This window comes from Diuraphis noxia, unplaced genomic scaffold (assembly GCF_037042655.1).
Source record: "Diuraphis noxia isolate RWA-SAM2 unplaced genomic scaffold, SU_Dnox_SAM2 contig0001, whole genome shotgun sequence".
Taxonomy (NCBI): Eukaryota; Metazoa; Arthropoda; class Insecta; order Hemiptera; family Aphididae; genus Diuraphis; species Diuraphis noxia.
This window is the reverse complement of record NW_028301711.1, coordinates 5,890,164-5,916,633: the sequence shown is the minus strand read 5'-3', so window position 1 is coordinate 5,916,633 and position 26,470 is coordinate 5,890,164. Positions and strand designations below refer to the sequence as shown.

The window sequence follows — 26,470 nt, the reverse complement described above, 5'->3', positions numbered from 1 at the left end:
AAAAATGTCAAATACATATATATTTTTTTTAATACAATTAATTCTAGAAGAAATAAAAATTGAGAACCACTAGATAAAAACAAAATAATAGATACGAAGTACAATAATCGTACATATCGTACAATTATTATTGTTATGTTTTATGAGTCATAAATTATGACTATGAACAGGCAATGTGCTCAGTAGTCAGTACAGTCGTGCACACATACATACATACATACATACATACATACATACATACATACATACATACACATATGTATAAATGTTATCGCATTATGTTATTTTGATAGCCGGTAGAAAGTATTTTTATACATATTTTAAAAATAGCCGGTATTTCAAATAATATTATGGAAACGGAGACACCATCGTCTATTCGTCTCTAAACCGTCTCTAAATCACAATTAAATGCCATATAAATTAAATATATATTATTATTTATTATACCATTAATTATACCTACCATTATAACTTGTGTTCCAGTAGCTTAGTCATAACTCATAACTCATCAATTTTAAAGCATTAAGTACTAAATTGGTACTATTTATAAAATATTCTAGTGTATTAATAAAAAGGACTCTTACTTATAGAATTTTAATCGTTAATTCATGAGTTTGTATAAGTTCTTATTTCTAATACCTGGCAATTTTTTACTTTAAGAGTAATTTTGTATAGGTATTCTGGGTATTCAACATTATAATAAGGTTAAAAGAAATTGATTTTTGTGTAATTTTAAATCACTAAGAAATAGAAAAAAAAATATTATCTTTTTATTTATCTAGATAAATTGCCATTATCTTTTATCTTTATCTTTATCTTTTTATTTTACTGAAATATTATCTTTATCTAGATGAAATTAAACTCAATTATCTTTATCTTTATCTAGATAAATATTTAATTATCTTTGTTCAACACTGTTCACGAGTCACGAGACGCGACCTATTTATTAATTAAAGCCCCTGCTTACTTAAGAATATTAATCAATAAATAAAGCATACAAATAATAATACTCCAAAACTTGATTTGTATTTCTAACCCAATTACTTTTTAAAATACATGTAATAACATGTAGTAACAATAATTTCATTACGATTAAATAGGTTTTTTTAGTAACTGTGTTGTTGCAATGGCCACAAGGTCTGAGACCACACATATATTGTTTAGAAAGTATTCACAGGATGTACGTGTTGTACATGTACAAATGTATCACGTAATGAACACAAGGAAAAGTTAGTTTCTAAAAGTATATCGAAAAGCCCACTGCGAATACTCAAGTGGGACCTTGTAGAAAGACAATGCATTCTGACTGTTGTCTTTCCTATATAAAGACGCTCGTAGGGCGATCTCGACACACTATTTCTGCGTTACGACTAGTTGACAGTATTCATGCTAGAGATATTTGTCTTAAGTTGTACATTACTCTGAGTGTTTAGAATAAACTTGTTAAAAATACTAATCTGTCAATAAATCTATAATAATATTTAAATTGACTACTGTGTTAAATTCATTTGATTCGACCCTTGTCAACCGAGCTCCATAACTGGTTCGCAACAGAAAAAATTTGGTGCCGAAACCAGGGATCTTTACAAACATCGTATCAACACGACGAAGATTTCTACCCGAATCATTCAAGGGAAATCTGATCAACTTCTCAAGAATAAATTCAAAACATCTGCCGTGGACCAGCGAGTTCTAGAAGTGTCGATATCAATTCAATGAAAAATTCAGTAATGTACAATAGTTGGTAAGCGTAACTCATATGTCAGATAGTCCAAAAAAACGTAGTAGTTTAAATATAACGTTAGACGATAGTCCTACGAAAGTAGAATTATCCAAAACACAGGTTTTTGAGATTGTGGTGGGTACTCCGACAAGTGAAAAAATGTTAGGAGACAATAGTAACGCTGGGACAACACTGTCCACAGACACCACACTATCAGCTTGCTCTATAGGGCTCGATAAAACCGTGGAGCATGTAACGCGTATGGTACCCGAATTTAGTGGGGGTATCGATGAAAAATTAATATTTTTTATAAATGCATGCGAGTTAGTATCGGAAATAACTCCGGTAGCTAATAAGGACATAATGTTGAGAACTATCTTAACTAGAATAAAAGGGCAAGCTTACGAGGTGATAAGATATGAGGAAATCACCAGCTGGGGAATGCTAAAAACTTTGTTAAAAAACACGTATGATAAACCTATAAACGCGGCATACTTACAGATAGAATTATTTAGCGCGAAACAACGTTATAAGGAATCGTTAATAGAGTATGCCACTAGAATACGTAATCTGGTACAAGCGGTATCAGAAGGTAGCACCCAGGGAAAGAGCACGAGTGATGCTCTCGCCGTTAAAACCAATATAAGGGAACAGGCGTTATTAGTATTTTTGGAAGGGATTAATGATAAAATAAAAGTAATGGTAAAAAGTAAAAACACCCACAACGGTAAAAGAAATAAAATCGTTTCTCGGATTAACAGGTTACTATAGAAACTTTGTACCTGACTATGGAAAAATCGCTAAACCAATAACAAATCTATTAAGAAAGGGAATAGAATTTATATGGACACCGGAGTGTCAAGAGGCTTTTGAAAAATTAAAAAGTATACTATGTAACGAACCACTATTGCAATATCCGGATTTCGAAAAACCATTTATTATTACGTGCGACGCTAGTAATTACGCGGTAGGATGTGTTCTCAGCCAAGGTGTTATACCGGCCGACTTACCTATCGCTTACGCATCACGTACACTCAATAAAGCTGAAATAAATTATTCAACAACCGAAAAAGAACTAGTAGCTATTATGTTTGGTGTTAAACAATTCCGACCATACGTTTATGGACGAAAATTTACAATCATAACCGACCATAAGCCATTAACATGGTTATTTAGTGTCAAGGACCCAGGCAGTAGACTACTTCGATGGCGAATAAAGTTAGACGAGTTCGATTATGAAATTCAATATAAAAGTGGTAAAACTAATTTAAGTGCGGATGCATTAAGTAGAATAAAAGAAATTAACTTAATTGAAACTACAACCACATACGATAAATTTTGGGAACAGTTTAATTCTAAAATAATTATAAATACTCGAATAAAAGAAATAAGTGGACAAATAGCAAATGCACCTAGGGATTCAATAGTAGTGATAGATATACCTAAGGATAAAATAATAACTAACGAATTAATCCAAACCATAACTAGAGAGGTTGACCTAACTAATATTAATACCATTATCGGGGATATAGCGTATATAGAAAAAGACAAATTAATTTGTTTAGTAACTAAGGAAAATGATAGCGACGTACCTACTTACGAAAATATATATAACACGTTAATAAAGCTAAGACAGTTTTGTGAAAGTAATCGGATAAATAAACTGACAATACTTAAAAATGAAATAAATTATACGAAAGATAAATTAAATTGGGCACAAGTAAGAGCCATGTATAGATACATATTTAAAAGTACACCTATAAACGTTTTAATATATTCTGAAACTGTAATGAGTAGCCAGGACAAAATAGATGTAATTAAGTTATATCACGATTCACTTCTGGGATGTCATTTAGGTATGACAAAAACGTTAAAAAGAATACGAACACAAATACAATGGAAGGGAATGAGGAAGGACGTACGACAGTATATAGAAAAATGCGAATCATGTCAAAAGAATAAAAATTCTAAAAATATTAAATTACCAATGGCAATCACTACGACATCGACAAAACCTTTTCAAAGGATATTTCTAGACATAGTAGGTAAACTACCCACATCTTATAGGAATAACTCTTATATATTAACTATTCAAGATGACCTAACAAAATTCTTATTAACAATACCTTTAGAGGACCATACAGCTAACACAATGGCTAAGGCATTTGTTACTAATTTCGTATGTATTCATGGGATACCTATGATTATATTAACTGATAACGGTCCCGAATTTGTAGGTGAAATATTCACGGAAGTATGTAAAATTCTTAAGATTAATAAAATGATGTCTAGTGTATATCGACCACAAACGAACGGGGCTCTCGAACGGGCTCATAAGGTAATAAAAGAAATGCTTAGGCATACAATAGATAAGCACGCACAAAATTGGTGCGAGCACCTGCCATTTGTAACATTTGCATATAATTCAGCTGTACATGAAAGTACCAACTTCCAACCATACGAATTATTATATGGAAACCCCGTAGAATTACCATCACCTTTGCAAAGGCGAACCGAACCTTGTTATACATATGATAATTATGCATATGAAATGAAACAAAAAATGCAAGCAGCACATGGACTTGCAAGAGAACTGCTTATAAAGACGAAACATAAAACAAAAGAATACTATGATAAAGGACAGAATGAACAGAATATACATGTAGGAGATAGCGTATTAATACTTGACCATGCTAGAAAGCATAAGCTGACACCAATATGGGTGGGACCGTATCCGGTAATAAAAGTATTAGACTATAATGTAAAAATACAAAAGGAAAAACGAATAGCTACTCTGCATAAAAATCATGTTAAATTATTTAAAGAATAATAATAATTAGTTTACTGTACATTAATATAATTTAATTATAGGTTTATAATAGTGATAGGAGCTTTCCAAGCCGTTCAATCGCAAAATTCGTCATATAATGTTTCAACGATTCCGCACGAGAGTGGGATCTACTTCGAGAATCGAGGTTCACTAAGGTTAACCAATTCGGATTGGAAATTATTAATATATATTAATTTAGATAATTATAATAATAGGCATGTAGAAACCATTAATTTTTATAACAAAACAGTTAACATATGCGAAAATCTACAAAAGGAGCATCCTGAAATATTTAATACTACGTGCGGTAACTTTGCATTAACCTCCGCGTCATTGTTACAAGAAATTAATAGAAAAAGGTCCAACATGTTACAGTCCATAGACGTGGAAGAAATAAATAAACGCGAAAAAAGGGGACTAATTAATATGGTAGGACATATACAGAAAACGTTATTCGGAACGTTAGACGACGAGGATGGGGAAATGTATAATACGCAAATAAGGGAGCTTCAAAATAGTAGAGTAGGCATGTTAAAAATAGTTGATAAACAAACTAGCATATTAAAATTAACCAATAGTGCATTTAAAGACGCACAAGGAATGGAAATCCAAATAAAAAGCTTAAATATAACGTGTAACAATCTTGAAACCAGTTTAAGACGTGTATGGTATCAGGTAGATATGTTAGAAATACGGACGACAATAACGAATTTAATAACAACATTGTTATTGTTACTCCAACAATTAGTATTCGAAACGGACATGGTAGGTGAAATAATATCTGCAGCACAGAATGGTATAATACATTCAGGTATAATAACCACAAGAGAACTAAGGATGCAACTGCGGGACATACTAATAAGTCTGCCCGGGCAGTTAAAATTACCATTCGATGTAAACTCTATATCACTATATGAATTAAGTAAAACATCAAAATTGGCTATAGTGTATATGAACGGAACTCTCGTATTCGAGTTAATAATTCCATTACTAAATCCAGTAGAGCTGACACTATACCACATAATACCACTACCAGTACGAAGGGAAAAACTATATATGCATCTCACACCCGAATTCGAATACATGGCCATTTCAAAAACACACGAATACTATCTAACGATTTCCGTAACACATTTAATGAAATGTAAAGAACTAGCAGGCATAACTATGTGCCCCGAAACCCAACCATTACGTATAGGATCCGCAGGACTACCTTGTGAAATTGAATTATTCATGAAACCAACGGTGGTACCGTCAACCTGTGCAATAAAATACTTAGAATTATCGCGTAGCGTCTACCATAAGTTAAAATATCATAATAAGTGGATTTATATAATAAACACGTTAGACAATGTAGCTGTCACTTGCGATCGGTGGGATAACGCTAAGAATATACAATTAAGGGGTGTAGGTATAATAACTTTAGACGAACATTGCAAGGCACACACACCGCAGGTAGTATTAACACCTAACCGGCATCTGAAGTCTATTCAGTATCTCGACTTCATTCCTCCGGCGAACATACCAACTAGTGCTAAAATTCCGTTACTACCCAGTGCTAAGCTCGACAGTTTACTTACCCACCAACATTCAGTAGTCAAGTTAAACGACATTAGCGATTTCTCCAAGACAATCGAGGAGTTGGAAAGCGCAGTCCAAGAGGAAAAAGATAGGAACATATTAGAAACGACGAGTGGTATGCATACAAAAATAATCATTATATTAAGTATAATATTAGGTTTAATAATAACTTACAAGTTATTTAAAATATATAATAATCGTAGATATCATAATCATAGGATAATAGTGCCTAGAGTAGAGGTAACCAACTTATAAAAAAGGGAATTTTATTATAGTGTAGTATAATATACCTTACCATTCTAGAGAAACACACAAAAACAATGAGCACGATAGTCATTAACAGGGCATTACTAGAGCAGTTCATAGAGCAACTGAAGTTCACTTTAAACCAGGAATACCATGTAGTGCCAACAGACCCGTACCGATACCGAAACCCGTCCTGTTTAAGGGGACACATAAGCACCACCAGCAGAGATCTAGGGGATCCTTTTACCGAGGATCAAATTGATTTAATTAATGCACACCTGTGCAGTTTCATACATTTTTCAAAATTAAGGAGCATGGCTGATAAAGCACCATGTATGTTAATTTATGGGTTTCTAGGGTTAAGGAATGTGGTAATTAATAGATTGATTGATGGCTATGCTGACAGTAGGAATACGCTAACTTACTATTTTAATACATGTAATATTAAAAAAAAAAAAATTTTTTGTAATATTTATTAATAATGAATTTCGCTGTATAAATATATATATGTAATTGTAAAAAAAAAAAAAAAAAAATGATAATACTATAGTATAGTATAGTCATATAGTAACTATACTAACATAGCATAAGAAATAATTGTACCACCAGAGTAAAAAAAAAAAAAAAAAAAATTTGTACAGTATGGATACCGAATATTAGTCGTAAGACAACAGTTAGAGGTCTTATTTAGCATAAGCCCTCGTTTTGTGGGGGAGGTGTTGCAATGGCCACAAGGTCTGAGACCACACATATATTGTTTAGAAAGTATTCACAGGATGTACGTGTTGTACATGTACAAATGTATCACGTAATGAACACAAGGAAAAGTTAGTTTCTAAAAGTATATCGAAAAGCCCACTGCGAATACTCAAGTGGGACCTTGTAGAAAGACAATGCATTCTGACTGTTGTCTTTCCTATATAAAGACGCTCGTAGGGCGATCTCGACACACTATTTCTGCGTGACGACTAGTTGACAGTATTCATGCTAGAGATATTTGTCTTAAGTTGTACATTACTCTGAGTGTTTAGAATAAACTTGTTAAAAATACTAATCTGTCAATAAATCTATAATAATATTTAAATTGACTACTGTGTTAAATTCATTTGATTCGACCCTTGTCAACCGAGCTCCATAACTGGTTCGCAACAGTGTCACGTTTTTTACGATACCTATTACTTATTAATGACCTGAAGTACTTATCGTACGATATTTTCATCTCCAATTAGTATAACGTTTTAAATATTTTTGTTAGTATAAAATACATACCTGTTTACTTATTTTATTTTTAAACTTAATATAGGAAGTTGAGTGTTATACATAACATATTATATGAAATAAATAGAATAATACTTTAATTTTTTATATTATTTAATACAATAGCAATTTGCAGTAAAAAAACAATCTGTATACAAACATTACAAACTTATCATGTTCATATGATCTTAATATAAATAATGTAGGTACTTACAAATGTAAAGAACACATTTAATTTATGTATCATAATTAATTGAAACATAACATTAATAAATATTTAATAATTTATTAAACGGACGAACCCAATTACAATAATTATAATATGAAAACATAAAATAACGATATACAGTATATAATATAGCTGTGGTGAGAGGTGTTCAATATTATTTAAGTGATTAAATTATTAATGTATAAATTAAAAGATACAATAGAGATACATATACAAATTTGGATTAGAGACAAATTTTTACTATTGAGAATTTAGATTCATATACAATGGATAACTAACGTATAAATAAGCTTATAAATATGTGATATGTACATATTGTACAATGTACATATTATCTATACACAAAGTGCATAATTACCTAAACGTACATAATAATAAAATAAAATATATAATATAACAATGTACTTAAATATTTTACGCATATATTTTCCGCAATAATAAAAAACCATCGGTGATTAATTAATTTTATTTGTGATCATAAATCGTTACAGATGATTTTTAATTAGCGCGGCAAATAAACATGTAAAATATATTTACAAAAAGTTATATTTTATTTTATTATTATGCGCGTAGGTAATTATGCCCTTTTTACATACAAAATGTTATAATAATATGTACATAAAAAATATTATTTATTTATTTGTTTTATGGTTTTAAACCATTTCATACTGAAGTTTTGGGTATATATTTTTTTTTATTATGATGCTGACATTTTTTTTTTCCAATGAATCTTCATCAAACTCTCGATTTTTTAAGTAGTTGTTTTTATGAGATTGGAGTATCAAATTATGTGTAATGCTGTTAAAAAATCCTGGTAAGAGCTTTATGCTCCACCCAAAAGTTCGATACAAAAAAGTAATATTAATACCCGTGTCAACGAGTGTTAATATCACTTTTGCAACAAAGAATATCCCCATTAGTCCCGATATAAATGTTCCAATTGTTATAAACCAACCCCATAATTTAAATAATTTATCTTCCACCATTTTCCCTATGGTGTGTTCGTCTATTAAATATTTAAATTGAATCCCTTGATTTACCGTTTCATACCCCATTGACTGTCTAATTATATTATTTTTAACGGCGTCTTGTTCCTGAGGATATATAATATGTTGTTGTAAAGCTTTCATTGTATCTTTTGTATATATCCCAGAATTCATTAAAAAATCTACACCTTTATATGTCCATGTCCATGCTGTATTTGGTTTCAACTTTTGTGGCGTTTTTATTTCCTGGACATTTGGGAAAAATCCATACCAATTACCATCTAAATTAAATGCTGATGGGAATAATGAATTGCAGTTAATTTGCGTTCCATATTTTTGTAATGAATGTGTTTTTGAGGCCATAAAGAAAGTTTGATTGTTATATAAAACAGGTAATTCGTTATAACATTCGTCTTTTTTTGTTATCTCGACACTAACTTTTTTACATTTAATTAAATAAATTATTTCGGCATGCTTGACGGCCGTGAAACCAGGACCGCCGCCCATAATATACGCAAACTCCGGAAGATTGTTTGAGGCTAACGAAAGTCTTTGCTGCAATAATTTCCGTTCAAGAACACATTGTTTTTGTAATTTAATCATTGTATAATGAGGTTATTGTTGATTTGAAGAAATTTTCTACATATACAAATTTCGTATTTACATAAGCGATTAGATCAGTGTTTTGCGGAGAAATGGATTTTATTTGAAAATGATTTAAAAACATGGTATCTGTAAGAATAAGTAATTGAGGGTGTTCAGTTTGAATTACCAGAATTTCACACGCAAATGTTTTTTTTATTTGTTTGAGAGCAAAAACTATTTTATCCGTCTCTACGAGGTATGTAAATAAATTCAAGTTGTCGTTTGTAATCGATGTTATTAATGATGCTGGACCATCATATAAAACTACGAAATCTTGTTCTTCACAATTATAATGGTTATTAGTCCATACGATTTCACCTTTAAAAGTGTCAATACCATAATTATCGGATAATTTCATTTTTGTACCCGACGGAAGTATAAGGGTGTTATCTTTGCTATTCGCTATAGCTGTACCTTCCGATAAATATATTTTAAATTTACCTTGTACTATGGTGTTTTCCCATTCTCAGATTTAAAATTCGCGCCTCTACAATTACCAAATCTGTCCAGTGATCCGGCCACAGTGTGTGAAATTAAAGTTGTTTCGTTAATTTGCAAATCCGTTACTATACCCCCCATGGGAAAAGTATAAGATCGTTTTTGATAAATTTCCCAACATCGAGCATTTCCTAAATCTACTACATCAGAAAAATACCCTCCCTCTACTGCTTGTGCATCATCAAATGTCGAGCATCTTGTTATTAAATAATCAACTGATATAAGACACGACTTAAAATGAACAGGATAGGTTTCAATCCTTTGTAGTAATTGAATTCTCGGTACCTGTTGTGTTGTTGATGGTATAGGAAAATCACAGTTGTCCACTTCTAAGCTTTCAAAAGATGTCACATTTTGAGCTGACCCATCACAATCGTACGCAATGAATCCGAAAGTGAGAGGTGTAAGTGTAATTATGTAAAATATTATATTTTTAATATACATTTTGATTGGTTTTAACCTATTAAAAGCAAATAAATAAATAAGTAAATAAATGTTATTCATAACTAAGACCAGAAGGTCATATACTTAAAAATATCGAACAAATGCACACAATCGTATAATAATGTATACCTAATATATCTGCTAATTAATTCTAAATATTACAACTAAAAAATCGGAGATTCTAATAAATTTTCAAAGATAAATTAACATCGGTGCGTATTTAAAATATGAATGTATTGATTTTACAACGATGTGTGTTTTATTATTTATTTATTTTTATCTGTGTACACGATAAGTTTTTCAATTTGTCATATCTTGTTGTTACATCATGTATCTATTGTACCTACCTTATATAAAATCCTGACTTATCGTAAATGTAAAAAAAAAAATAATTTTATATAGGTACTATAAACAACAAAAATATTTAAAATTATTTTTTTATTATTTAGACGTAATTCACTTTCAAAAAATATACTTAAGTTTAAAATCGATGTATTATTTAGGCTGTTTGTCGTGTATAATACATATTCAAAATATAAAAAAACACCAATCATTGTAAAATTAAAAAGTAAATAGGATACATTCATCATCTCTCAGCTATGAGCTTAAAAAACAATTATTTATAACAAATGAATTTAATTTTCCAAAATCTAGGTATTCTTAACAAGTTCTAATTTAATAAAATAAAATTACTAATAATTTACTATAACAGAAAATAGTTTTTAAAAAAATGTAATACTTTAACAGTTTATTATAATATTAGTATAAAATATCTTACCTGATTTTAAGTGTTTCTGTTTAGTTTTATTATATCACGACGTGAATTGAATGTTGAGGCCAAACTGTGAAAGAACACTAATGTCGTCAAGAACTGCTGCCATGATATTTATATCATGTATAATAAATATTTATCGAGATGATAATTAACAGCATCATTTGATATTTAATTTGAGTGTAGTAGGTACCTAATTGCTGTAATTGTAATAGACTAATAACCTAATATCTTACAGATTACTAAACTTATGGTGATGTAATAAATAAAGAATCTATACAAGCCTCTGCACATATTATTCATATAATAACTTGAAATGTAATTAAAATAATTTGTGTAATGAATGTAAAAAACGTCGAGCGATGTTGTTCAGAAATTATACATAATTACTTATTGAAGTCTAATATTAATTAATTAATTAAATTAAACGAGTGAGCCCAATTACAATAATTATCTGGAAACATAAAATAACGATATACGGTATAGAATATAGCTGTGGTGAGAGGTGTACAATATGATTTAAGTGATTAAATAATTAATATATAAATTAAAAGAAACAATAAAGTTACATATACAAATTTAGATTAAAGACAAAGTAATAAAAAACTAATTGTAACAATTTATAGCCACAATTAAAATTAATTTTTATACACATTAATTTATTTAATATACTAATCAATAACTTTGATACAAATTATATGTATAAGAAATGTATATTAGTTTTATTTGTGACTATAAATTGTTACATATGATTTTTAATTATTGCGGCAAATAAATACGTAAAATAATTTTTTTTATGAGATCGGAGTATCATCATCGATTATAATACAAATCATTTAATCACGGTTATTATAGAATCAGTGATATTAAGCAAGCATAATTTAAAAAAAAAACGAATGTATATTTCGTTAATCGTTAGAAAGAATCGATCAAAATATTTCTAAACAGTACGTATATTATAATATCATAAAATTAATACAAATATATTCATTATTTCAAATTAATTTTTGTGTTAAGAACCCCTGGTCTTATTAGTTAGTATATAATATAGCTAGCGTATAATAATATTGTACAGCGGCGACTGTCTGGAAGGATTGCTGTGACAGCAATTCCAGGCAAGCGCTGGCTATAGGCACGGCTCGTATAGCAAGCCGTGGCAGTTGGATTTTAGAATAGTAAGACAGAACATTGTTATTCTCTTCAGAACATTTTATTGTCAGACCATTTTCTAACTCATTATATTAATTCCATAAATTTATTGTAAGTTTTCTTTTCAAATTAAAATATAGAAAATAATAATTAGTTCGGAAGTGTTTGTTCTTTAATTGTGTGCGGACATCTCAGGATCGTCCGTAACATTTTGGTGGCAGCGGTGGGATACGCCGATTACCAGTATCTCGTTACTACAGACAATAATCGGACTAGACTTTCAGAAGTATATTGGAAGAAAAGTAAAACGAACAATCAGAAAAGTGGAGCCATCTGAAAACAGAACATTATACACAAATCGCGTAAGGTAACATTTAATAATATAAGATATTATAATTTTATAATATTTTATAAGGAGGCGTACATTGACATATATAGTATATACATCTATATGGTGTGTATATATATATGCATACTATAGCGTGTGAACGTGTCCCCGAAAACGCGCGATCAGCAAATTCCCGTTGTGGCGTATTACGTACATACGTCTAAAAAAAAAAAAAGATATATATATATTGACGACGGGCAGCCGCCGTGGAAGTGACCCTGGCGTACGTTCTGCCGCCGCCGTCGTAGTGGTGACATCAGTGTCGTCGCCGCCGACGTTTGAAAACTGACAACAACACAGTTACTACGATAATACGTTTATCAGAGCCGCCGTGCACCGACGTCGTTGTTTATAAACACGATAGCGCCGCCGTAACGACAGAACATCAAAATATTACGATATATTTACGTAATCTAATCACCGAAGTGAAACCCAATAATTAAAAAATTAGTTATTGGTCGCCGCGCCAGCAGTTTCGGGGCGTAGAACATCGTTCCGGAGCAGTTAAGGTGTCGAAGAGGAAATTCGACGTGTTATTGTTCCGAGATCAATTCGACGCCGTTATCAGAGCATTCAGAACCATACGCAGTCGGACATCGAACATTTCATTTCATTGCATTTCAAAAAAAAAAAATTGTGGTGGTCGTGAGTATTTAGCAATAAGTTATTAGCTCTGTTTATAATTAAATATTTTTTTTTTTACAAACATAGGATAGTTAGTATATACTGTATATTACGTAAGCCTATGGTAGGGAAGAAATTTTTTTTTTGTGAACACATGTTTCTCAGTGTTTTATTATACTTATTTCTTTTTATTTTCTTCTCTCTCTTTGCGTTATTAGAGTAAACCTTTTATGAAGGTTTCAAGCCCATTTTAATGAGCACAAATTCGGGGAAGGATTCAACCACCAAGGGGGCAGATACGTCCATTTCTGACACCCCTACCCCTACACCAAGGGTGAGTTTGCCTGTAAGGTGCTCAAATCCCGACAATCCCGATTCCGAGCGTCAAGTACACGAACTTTCCGTCGACCATTTATTAATTAGGGAAGCGGATTTGACTGCATCAACAGATAATCTGTTAGCTAAAGTTAATGAAGAAATTAGTGAAATAGATAAAAGTTTAATTCACGTCGCCCAAGATACCACTTCAACAGAAAATTCAGAAAATTCTCGAGATCCACAACATATTAAAATAAAAACTCAACGGACCAATCAAGAAAAACTTTTAGACTGGTCTGCAGACGACACAGTTGAACCGACCGACCAAGGAATTAAGTTATTTTTAAAACAAAAGCCATTGAAAATTATGGAGGACCAAAACCAACCCGGTGATACCCGATTGAGCACGGTCGTTATCGGCCGACCTTTTAGACGACCCGATTGAGCACGATAAAAAAATAAAAATATTGTATACAACGTTGTCAGATTTTCACTAGTACCTACGTATGTTGTGTAGTAGATATTACCAATAGGTAATTACTAACACATTACTATATTAGTCGAAAACGATTTTACTATCGATCGATGGGTAGGCATACCCACGGAAGTTGAAAATAACTGGGATACATAGGAAAACAGAATTTTATCTACAACGATTGCACTAAATTGTGATTAACTGTTATTGTATGTACCTATGCTGTAAATAAGACTTGGTCACAGTTAGTCTGTTCTGTTGTCTCGCGCGTGCTCGTAGTGCGGTAGTGTGCGAATTTTACAATAAAATATGGAAAATAATGAAATAAAAATTATTTACCCGAGAGAGGTAAAGAGTTGGCAAATGTTGGAGCTTTCAAGTACAGGTTTATTGGGATACAGGTTTACTGGATCCAGGAAAAATGGTGAATTGTTGAAATGGTGTTGTACAAAAAATGATTGGGCAACAATCTATTCTTGCCAAGAGAAAAATATTGTACTGCAATCAAATTTTATTTTTTAATATTAATATTATACGATACAAAATGGCAACGTCGCACCTATTTTCGTGCTCAATCGTGTTGTTTTTTGGGTTTTTTTGGGTTCCAATTGTTTGATTCCAACCATGCTCAATCGGGTTGTGAAAAACGTCAATCGTGCTCAGTCGGGTTCCAGCCAAACCAACCAACCGTGAGTGGTGCACCTGGACCGCAGTTGATTTCAGGCATTTCAAATAATCCAGATTTAAGCAAACTAATTGATCTCAAGATTCAGGAGATCATGAGGACAAGAGGTAGTGCCAGTTCGAGACAAGAAGATTCGATATCAAATAATCAAATAGGACTTCAAGATGCAATAAGGCTACTACCCAAATCATTTGATGGAAAAGATACAGAAAATTTAGAAATTTTCCTTGAAAAATGCGAATTTGTCGTGTCATGTGTAGTGGAATCGGCAATTCCACGATTACTTCAGGCAATCCAAACTAGATTAACAGGGAAAGCAAGGCAGGTAACAAAGTTCAAAACATTCGAGGCATGGGAAGAATTACGGGAAACACTTAAAACCAGTCTTGAACCCCAGCGAACCACACAGCATTTATTTTTATAATTGTACGCCATCAAACAAAAAAATGGTGAAGATATTCTGACCTACTCGATGAGAGTAGAAGCTCTACAAAACCTTATCATCGAACAGGAAACTGCAGATTTTTCGCCAGAAATTGCTCAGGCGATGGAAATTTCTATTAAGAGACAGGTAATTCAAGTCTTTATGGAAGGCTTGGGGAACCTGAAAGACTACATCAAGGCCAGAAACCCTCTTACTCTAGATAAGGCCATACAAGCCGCCAGAGAGGAAGAGCGGATTAGGATGTCATCTGAAGAAGCGAAGAAACTTTATAAAGGGAACTCGACGACAACAAAAAAGGTGACTGGTTCATGCAACATTTGCGGCAAACCAGGACATTGGGCCCGCGATTGTAGATCGAACAAAAGTAATAATACAAATCAATCAAAAAATTCGAGCACACCACACGGAACCTCAAAAGCCACAGTGAACACGATCACGTGCCAGTACTGTAAAAAACCGGGACATACAAAAGATGTATGCCGGAAATTAAAGTATGTTACCGAAAAAAGGAACGAAGCAGCAAAAGCCGAGACTTCGGAAAACCAAAATCAACCGGGCGCTTCCGGCGGACGCCCGGTAGGAAGCATAAAAAGCGCCGCCATAACATTCCCAGAATCTTTACATTAAAGTCAAATTTAACAGATAATACTTTTACATGCAGAACCTCTCAGACAATTAACCCTAATGCTAAATTTTTACTGGATTCAGGAAGTGATCTTAATCTAATCAAAATTGGTTCACTTTTGGATCAAGTAATGGTATATGAAGATACCGTTTACTATTTAAAAGGCATCAACGAACAGTTAGTACCAACCTTAGGACGGACGACTATAAGTATTCAAATTGGAGAGCGTATGATGCAAGCAGAATTTCAAGTAGTACATTCTAAGTTTCCCATTACACAAGATGGAATTTTAGGAAAACCCTTCATAATAGGGAACCAAACAATCATTAATTATCAAACTAACGAGTTCATAGTACCAGATACCAGTGACATGAAAATCCAAGCTCGTACAGAAACTTTAATCGCTATACCTGTCACAGAATATCAAGAAGGTGAAACACTTTTAATCCCAGCTCAAAAGATTGCAGAGTCTATCATATGTAGCAATACGGTCAACCAAGTGCACCAGAATCAAATATTAGTAGCGGTCATTAATCCCACGGAATCTTCAGTTGAACTTACTCAAGCACAAACGAAATCCATATCTATTTATAAGTTTGATGAAGTTAATGTTTATACAACTCAGAACCTCCCAGGAACTTCCAGTGGAAAAAACCGTTTAGAAGCCCTAAGAGAGAAACTAAATTTGGATCATCTAAACCAAGAAGAAAGGGAATCTCTTATGCCAATATGCGAGGAATACTCAAATATCTTCCAATTAGATGGAGATAAACTAACTTGCACCGACCAGATTTATCATGAAATTAAAACAAGTGGAGCCGCACAACCGATTAATGTACGTCCATATCGGTTGCCTTTTAAGCACAGACAAGAAATCGATAGACAAATTCAGAAACTTGAAGAGGACAATATTATTGCTCCAAGCAAAAGCCCTTGGAATGCACCATTACTCGTAGTTCCAAAGAAGCCCGATGAAAACGGTGTAGTGAAGTATCGCGTGTGCGTAGATTTCAGAAAATTAAACCAAATATCAACGGGAGACGCTTACCCTTTACCGAACATCACAGAAATCTTGGACCAATTAGGAAAGTCTAAGTACTATACTACGTTGGACTTGGCCCAAGGTTATCATCAAGTCAAAATGCACCCAGACCATTGCCATAAAACCGCCTTCTCTACGGACAAAGGTCATTTTGAATTTTTAAGAGTTCCATTCGGGTTGAAAGGGGCTCCAGCCACATTTCAACGTCTAATGAATTCCGTATTAACGGGATTGAATGGGATCAAAGCATTTGTTTACTTGGACGACATCATAATCTATGCCCTTAACCTTGAAGACCATTCAAGGAAATTAAGAGAAGTATTCGACAGATTAAGAGAATCAAACCTCAAACTCCAACCATCCAAAATTAAAATTTCCAACGCCAACAAACGCTAAGGAAATCAAATCATTTTTGGGACTGTCCGGTTATTACCGACGTTTCGTTCCAAATTATGGGCAAATTGCAAAACCGCTTACGTCGTTATTGAAAAAGGATGTTCCATTTTATTGGTCGGACCTTTGCCAAGAAGCGTTTGACAAATTAAAAGCTATTCTTACAAAAGAACCTCTCCTAAAATACCCTGATTTTGAACAACCATTTAACCTCACATGCGATGCCAGCAATTTTGCAATTGGCTGCATATTATCTCAAGGACCAATTGGGAATGATCCACCAATAGCTTATGCATCGCGTACTCTTAACAAAGCAGAGCAAAATTACAATACAACGGAGAAAGAACTTTGTGCAATAGTATGGGGAGTTAAACAATACGGACCGTACTTATATGGGCAGAAATTCAACATTATTACAGACCATCGAGCGTTAAGCTGGCTTTTCAACGTAAAGGACCCCGGGTCCCGACTAATCCGATGGAGGTTGAAATTGGAGGAATACGAGTATGAAATCCATTATAAGCCAGGCGCTAACAACACCAACGCGGACGCATTAAGTCGAATCAGAACTGTCACGACTAGATCCAAAACTAAGTCAGAACTTTTAAGACTAGACGATAGCTCAACGTCTACAAATGATTTCGACAGAATTGAAAACACAGAATCACCTGAAATCTCAAACCCTTCGGAACCTCTAAGCAATACAGAACCTTCAGATGATCACCAACTTTTTCTCAATACCGAAGCTAAACCTACTACCAATGTAATTGAGCTAACAGGAAATATCTTCGATTCAGAACCTACTACATCAATAGCACAATGTGTTTCCGCCGATTTCAGTATGTCTCGAGGTATCGCTCTTCAAATGAGACGGAAGTTTGGACATGTGAACCAATTGCGACAAGAACAAAAATCAGTTACGGAAGTAGCTGTAATTCAGTTAGAACAACGAACAATATTCTATTTAATAACGAAAGAGCATCACTGGCAAAAGTCTACATACAAATCCATCTATATTTGTTTACAGAAGCTCAAAGAATTGTGTATGGATTTAAAAATAACCAATCTCGCGTGTCCAAGAATGGGAAGTGAATCAGACGGACTACAATGGGAGATTATCCGAAACATGCTTCGAAATACCTTTAGGAATTCGAACATCAAAGTCTGTGTCTACACCAGAGAGCAGTTAACAGAAGATCAGAAAATACAGAAAATAAGAGAATTACATGAAAACCCTCTAGGAGGACATCATGGATTAACCAGAACGTTCAATAAGTTGTATGAAGAACATAATTGGAAGGGTATGAGAAAACAAATCAAACAATTCATAAGACATTGTCCGGATTGCCAAAAGAATAAAACAGCAACAAGAACACCAAAAGAGCCTATGGTGATTACCAGTACAGCTACCAGAGCCTTCGAAAAGATATTCCTAGATGTCGTCGGACCTTACCCCGTACACATAGTGGGAATTCTTTCATTTTAACGTTACAGGACGACCTCACTAAATTCGCATGGGCTTCCCCCATGGAGAATCATGAAGCAAATACGGTAGCACAACATTTTGTGACCAAATTCGTATGCTTACATGGAATACCGCAAAGTCTAGTGACGGACTGTGGTACGGAGTTCTTAAGCAACGTTTTTAAAGAGGTGTGTAAACTCCTCAAAATCCGGCAGACGTCAACTACACCTTATCACCCTCAGAGCAATGGCAGTCTCGAAAGAAGTCATCGCTCTCTAGCAGAATATTTACGAAACTTTATCGGAAAGGATCAACTAAACTGGGATACAAGAATCCCGTATGCGATGTTTTGCCACAACTCCACTGTTCATTCAGCTACGAAATTCCAGCCGTATCATTTGGTTTATGGAAATTCTGTAAAAATCCCCACATCTCTCACTAACGAACCAGAACCTCAATACAATTATAATGACTATCAATATGAAGTCAAAAGACAAATGCAAGAAGCTCAGGCTTTGGCAAGAAGCAATTTGCTGGAAGCAAAGAGTAAGTCAAAAGAACAGTATGACAAAACAGCGAAACATCAAAGTTTTGAAGTAGGACAGAAGGTTTTACTGCAAGAAAAAGCCCCAAAGAACAAACTGGCCCCGAAGTGGTTAGGTCCGTATGAAATTTTCGATGTAAACCCCACAAATAAGAATGTAACCATAAAAAAAAGTAACAAGAAAAACCAGACCATTCATCAGAATTTACTGAAGTTATTTCATGAAAAAAAAAATAAACCAGAAAATTAATTTGTTCTAGGAAACTCATTATGGCGTTCTTTGGAGTTTTCAAGAAAAATACATCAATTCCGAAAATTATAATCCTGATAATGTGGATATGGGATAGTACATCAGAAGCTCAAGAAAATTATAACATAACTACCTTCCCGGACCACAAAGGACTCTATTACGAATCTCATGGAATGATCAAAACTTCTTACACTGCATGGAACTTGGTAACGTATGTGGACATTAAAATCTTGACCACAAATTATGATAAGTTGATGACCCAGTATATTAAAATGGGGACAATTTGTAAGCAAATGATAGCAAACTTTTGTAATGCAGAAATAGAAAACATTTGTAATCAATTCCTTCACCAATTTTCTACTACAACCCGACCATATTTGTATGAAATCCAAATAAATCGTGGTAACGCAATGTTATCGATAGAGCATAACTCAAACAATGAAATTCGAAATTGCCGAGGATTGGGAGGCACCTTCAAGCGCCTGATCAACGTTTTGTATGGTGTGTACTCGAAAATCGACACCGAATTCATTTTTAACCAAATCTTAGAATTAACCAAAAACAAAATTCGAAATATTAATTTAGTCAAAGAAAAAACAAGAGTTGTACAAGCAGAAATATTGGACGCGAACCATACTTTGCAGGAAGTCACAGAGCATCATCAGAAACTTGAAAATAACTTACGGTATTTACAAGGACTGACTAAGGAAAGTATCGTTAATATTAACAGATTAGAATTCAAAAATAAGCTGTTAGAACAAGCCTTTTTATTTGAGGTAACTCTAAATCAATATGCTTACGAAACACAGAATCTTATTGCCATTATAAATGCAGCACTAGATGGCAAAATCCACACTAGCGTAATTACCCCCAGAAAATTGATACAAGAATTAAAAGAAATTAAAATCAACTTACCCATGGGAAATAGCCTCCCTATAGAACTAATACCTGAGTCCATGCCAAACCTTTTCAAAATCTCTGAAAAAACGATTTTTGTGCAAGACGAGTACTTAATATTCTCTATTGAGATACCTTTAGTTGCAAGTAAAGTATTTAATGTGTATCGACTCATTTCATTACCAATTCTATATTCTACCAATACAGTAATTTTAATCGAACCAGAAGTTGAATATTTGGTAATTAACAATGATAACGAGGAATTTTTCACTATAACAGGGAAACAGTGGGAAGCATGTGTAAATTTAGGAACCTATAAATTATGTAAAGGTGGTCAAACATTTCACCGCCGCTCGAGATCAAACCTTTGTGAAGTAGCACTTTTAGCATATCAGACAATCCCAGAAACTTGTAAAATAAAATTGGTAACATTAACAACACCCATTTGGGATAAGTTAATAGATTCCAATGCATGGTTATTTTATACACAACCAACTTTAGTAACTATCAAGTGTGTGGAACCCCCACAAATAGTAACGTTAGAGATCTCAGGCGTAGGAAGGTTGACTACCTCCCAGGATTGTGAAATCCATACAGATTATTCCATTATATTTCCGACAAGTAGATCTAATAGAAGTATCTATACAGATTTAATCCCGGAGAATAAAAAACATGAAGTATTATTATCAGAAAGTCTTAAAAATATAATTCCTCAGAACCTAAAAGACATAAGTATCATACACGATTTCAATTCTATTGCCAAAAGGTTAGTAGAAATAAGTAAATTACAAAAGGTGACAACAGACCCTTTAATAATATTTCAAATGGAATTTCATATGGTACTTGTGTATATTTTAATAATAACTGTAATATCTGTAGCTAGTGGATTAGCTATTAAGTTTAGAAATAGAATAATTAGAATGTATTCTCCGGATATACCGAATATTTTAACATTGAATAATCAATAAGTAGATATTATAAGCATAAAATTTAGTTGTTAACACATATTGTACGGAACATTTGGAACCATTAGGTCCCTAAGTTCCATTTAAGTTGGGGGGTGTTAAGAACCCCTGGTCATATTAGTTAGTATATAATATAGCTAGCGTATAATAATATTGTACAGCGGCGACTGTCTGGAAGGATTGCTGTGACAGCAATTCCAGGCAAGCGCTGGCTATAGGCACGGCTCGTATAGCAAGCCGTGGCAGTTGGATTTTAGAATAGTAAGACAGAACATTGTTATTCTCTTCAGAACATTTTATTGTCAGACCATTTTCTAACTCATTATATTAATTCCATAAATTTATTGTAAGTTTTCTTTTCAAATTAAAATATAGAAAGTAATAATTAGTTCGGAAGTGTTTGTTCTTTAATTGTGTGCGGACATCTCAGGATCGTCCGTAACATTTGTTTTGTTTTAATGTTTTCCAAAATGTGTTCAGGATCTTTAATGTCATCTACTAGCAAACGTTTTCCATACTGAGGATTAACTATTTCTGGTAGTAAGCATTCCATGTAAAAACTTCAAAAAAAGTTTCAAGAATATATTAGTGAGCATTCTTGGAAATCAAAATTAAAGAATTTTTATAACTTACATTTTTAACTTGTCAACCATTTTTTTTGTCCCAGAAAGATTTATCATAATTTATTGTTTGTATTTCGGTCCAATTTTTTGTGTGTACGACGAAATAACAGAATTTCCGTTTAGAAATGTGCATTTGTCCTTGGACTTGATAGTAATATATATGATCAGTTTTTAATTCCATTGTTCCATTGTCATTAAGACGACAAAATGATAACTATAATACAAAGATATGTTATGAAAGAAAAATTAAAAATTTTTACGTTTCTTAATATACTAAACTTATAATATTTTAATAATTAAATTATTTACTGAATTTATTTTATAGGACATATGTAATATGTATCAATATATTATAGTTATATACTTATATAAGTATACTTATAGTTATAGTTATAGTTACTCACTTTTTTACTACTTATCGCTTCTGAAAAGGAAGTTGTATCTTTTACTGCAAACGGACATTTAACTTCAACTATGAAATCGTCATCAATTAGACCATCTGTGTATTAAATTAAAAAAAATATTATTTTCATATTTATTTTGATATTACATTATTAATTATTATAATATCTTATGATTTTTTTTAATTATATATTACCAGGAGTTGATGCTAAGTAAGGAAAATGTTCATCAATGATAAGTCCGCATGGATTAACTTTGCATTTTAATATGTTTTCCAATGCAACAATAGCTTCTGGTTCGGTGGCTTTACCATAGTCAGTTGCCTTTGAAAAAAATTTTTTTTATAGGCAGTCTAGGGCCATAAGGCATGATCTCAGCAAGCCTTTTTGAAACGCTTGAATCTCCATCACCTGGTCAAATTATTCAATAATACTATTTATTTATAAATACCTAATTATAATTATTTTTATTATTTTAAACATATAAGTGATAATATATTCATATAAGTATTAACTGTAATTTAGTTATTATAATATTTATTGAAAATACAGTCGTTGTGGATCGTACTGAATGGCCCTTTATTTATTATCATAATAAAGTCAACTACGATAACTCTTATCATCATTTTAATTATTATGAATCAAAAATGTATAAGAACATTGGTATTACGACAGATATATATGTTATATAACTTATAACGAACCTATTAGTTTATTGTATTTGAGCCCATGCAATTCCACACTTTGTTTAAACCCATCAGCAATGGCATCAGCTTCCATGCTAGTAGCACCTTTTTTCCAATTCATAAAACACGTATGTTCGGGTGGAGATAATTTTTTATTTTTAGACCTTTGGCAAATAATGCAATAACGGTTTCTGATTCTCGCAAACAAAATTTTTTTCGATTTGTAACCTATTATTGTTGCCTAGAATAATATTTTAATTTGAAACTCGTACCTATACATTTGTGCATTAATATATTATATAATTTTATCATAATATGATGAATATAATACCACGCCGGATAACGCATCATATTTAGTTTTGTAACTGCGCTTGGACCATTGTCCATCGGCAACTACGGTGCACATCGGGGTCCCGCACAGTGGTATAAAAGACGATTTTAGGCGGCCAAAAGTATTATTTTTAAAACTAAAAAATTATTGTTTTTTTTTATCAATAATTTATCTTTACAATATTCTGTGGTTAAATATAAAATTTCAAATTAATTAATTAACATACACCCGACTTATAGTACTGTTTGTATAAAATATATACATTTTTTGATTGACATTTTATAACTTTCACATATTTCATATTATTTTATTCTCTCACTTAAAACGATAAACAATATTTTTTTTTTTATGTAGTTATTATGTTGTCTTAAATGCAATAATAACAGATTTTTTATTTTTTTATATTATTTTTTTTTTTTTTGGTATTTGCTTATTATTGTGTTGAAATATTGAGTATTTTAATGGTTTTTTAACTTCGGCGTAATGGTACTTAAATTTACGCACTTTTACCAATTATTCACTATATACATATTGTATAGAAAATTGATAGCTATTTAGAAGTATAAACATTTTTTGCATTCAGTTGCAACAGTAATTTACAAAAATGGATTTCTTTAAATAAATATGATATACCTACTATTGTAAAAACCATGATTTTAGTACTTAATCAACTTTTAATGTTAAATTAAATGTTTTTGCTATAAATATAGGTATACATTTTAAGAAATAAAAAAAGTAATGAACTAAATTAACCATCAAATTTAAATAATTGTGTATAATATAATCTTCCGAGATAAATCACTGATTAATCAGTCAGCGTGATTTCTGAAAAAGATTGATTTATGTCACTTTCTTCGTCTTCATCTGATTCTGGTATTATCAATAATTTTTTCACATCATCTGATAACTCATGTTCATATTGTTTTGACACATTTCGAATGGACGAAATATACGGGTCTGACGAAATCAACAATATGTATATGTAACAAATCCTCGTTTGTATTTAGCCTAGAGTTTTTACGAGTATTATGCTCTCTGTATTGTTTGTAGTCTTTGTTTCGACTCTCCTGCGCTTCTTCAGATAGTTTACCTAAAATGTATAATATTAATTTTTTATAAAACTTGAAGAGTATTGTTTAAAAACAGCAAAGATGTTTGTCACGTTATATCCATGGTACTACATGCCCGCGAGTGTGCATAAAGTGTTATTACACGGTGCAGATGTTATAAGATTTGCACCACTTCCTATTGGTAATATTCATTTAAGAGTAAGTTTTATAAAAAATTAATATTATACATTTTAGGTAAACTATCTGAAGAAGCGCAGGAGAGTCGAAACAAAGACTACAAATAATACAGAGAGCATAATACTCGTAAAAACTCTAGGCTAAATACAAACGAGGATTTTGTTACATATATTGTTGATTTCGTCAGACCCGTATATTTCGTCCATTCGAAATGTGTCAAAACAATATGAACATGAGTTATCAGATGATGTGAAAAAATTATTGATAATACCAGAATCAGATGAAGACGAAGAAAGTGACATAAATCAATCTTTTTCAGAAATCACGCTGACTGATTAATCAGTGATTTATCTCGGAAGATTATATTATACACAATTATTTAAATTTGATGGTTAATTTAGTTCATTACTTTTTTTATTTCTTAAAATGTATACCTATATTTATAGCAAAAACATTTAATTTAACATTAAAAGTTGATTAAGTACTAAAATCATGGTTTTTACAATAGTAGGTATATCATATTTATTTAAAGAAATCCATTTTTGTAAATTACTGTCGCAACTGAATGCAAAAAATGTTTATACTTCTAAATAGCTATCAATTTTCTATACAATATGTATATAGTGAATAATTGGTAAAAGTGCGTAAATTTAAGTACCATTACGCCGAAGTTAAAAAACCATTAAAATACTCAATATTTCAACACAATAATAAGCAAATACCAAAAAAAAATAAAATAATATAAAAAAATAAAAAATCTGTTATTATAGCATTTCAGACAACATAATAACTACATTAAAAAAAAAATATTGTTTATCGTTTTAAGTGAGAGAATAAAATAATATGAAATATGTGAAAGTTATAAAATGTCAATCAAAAAATGTATATATTTTATACAAACAGTACTATAAGTCGGGTGTATGTTAATTAATTAATTTGAAATTTTATATTTAACCACAGAATATTGTAAAGATAAATTATTGATAAAAAAAAACAATAATTTTTTAGTTTAAAAACAATACTTTTGGCCGCCTAAAATCGTCTTTTATACCACTGTGCGGCATGCTCGTCCATAACATCGGAAATGTTGATGTCTGTGACAGCATCAATATTAACACGGTACGAAAAAGGTGTATCAAATAATGGTGGACATTTTGAAAATATATTAAAGTAATTTGTAACTATTTTTTCAAAAATAAATTTTATGTTGTTAGTTTATTACTGTTATTGTTATTATTGCTTCTAAACAATGTTATAATAAATAATTAACTACTATAATGAAATTGTTTTATTATAAATTAATGTAAACAAAATATTTGGCCGATCTTGAATCTTGATTATTGATAACTATCCACTATCACTATTTAGAATTTGATAATATGTTAATCAAATTGATAAAACACGCGTTTTAAGCATAGACCTTATACTCATAGACGGGCGTAACCGTTTTCCGCCAAATTGACCCTAGCTCGTTATCACCATGGTCGTTTTCCGCCAAAGGTTATATTTCCGATTTCCACCAAAAAAAATAATAAATAATTATTGAGAACCCCTGAACTGAATCCATCAACCAGTAATGATTACGATGTACTCAGTACATCTACTGAGTTTGTCAAAAAATCTCTTTTTCGTATGGTAAATAATTTGTATAATAATGTATTATTTGGAAAACAAACATGTGATATTTAATGTGTACTTTTATATAA

At 31.9% G+C, this 26,470-nt stretch overlaps 1 protein-coding gene and 2 pseudogenes across 1 annotated transcript; all 3 read right to left on the bottom strand.

The window, feature by feature from the left end:
• Window positions 1-8,519: 8,519 nt before the first annotated feature.
• On the bottom strand, window positions 8,520-9,462 carry LOC149059328 (uncharacterized). Its single transcript, XM_089216778.1, has one exon. The coding sequence runs from the start codon at window positions 9,453-9,455 to the stop codon at window positions 8,520-8,522; it is 936 nt and encodes a 311-aa protein (XP_089072904.1). The 5' UTR covers window positions 9,456-9,462.
• LOC149059327 (uncharacterized) lies at window positions 9,440-10,439 on the bottom strand (annotated as a pseudogene).
• An 11,422-nt stretch (window positions 10,440-21,861) lies between these two features.
• Window positions 21,862-23,592, bottom strand: LOC149059326 (uncharacterized; annotated as a pseudogene).
• Window positions 23,593-26,470: the final 2,878 nt, after the last annotated feature.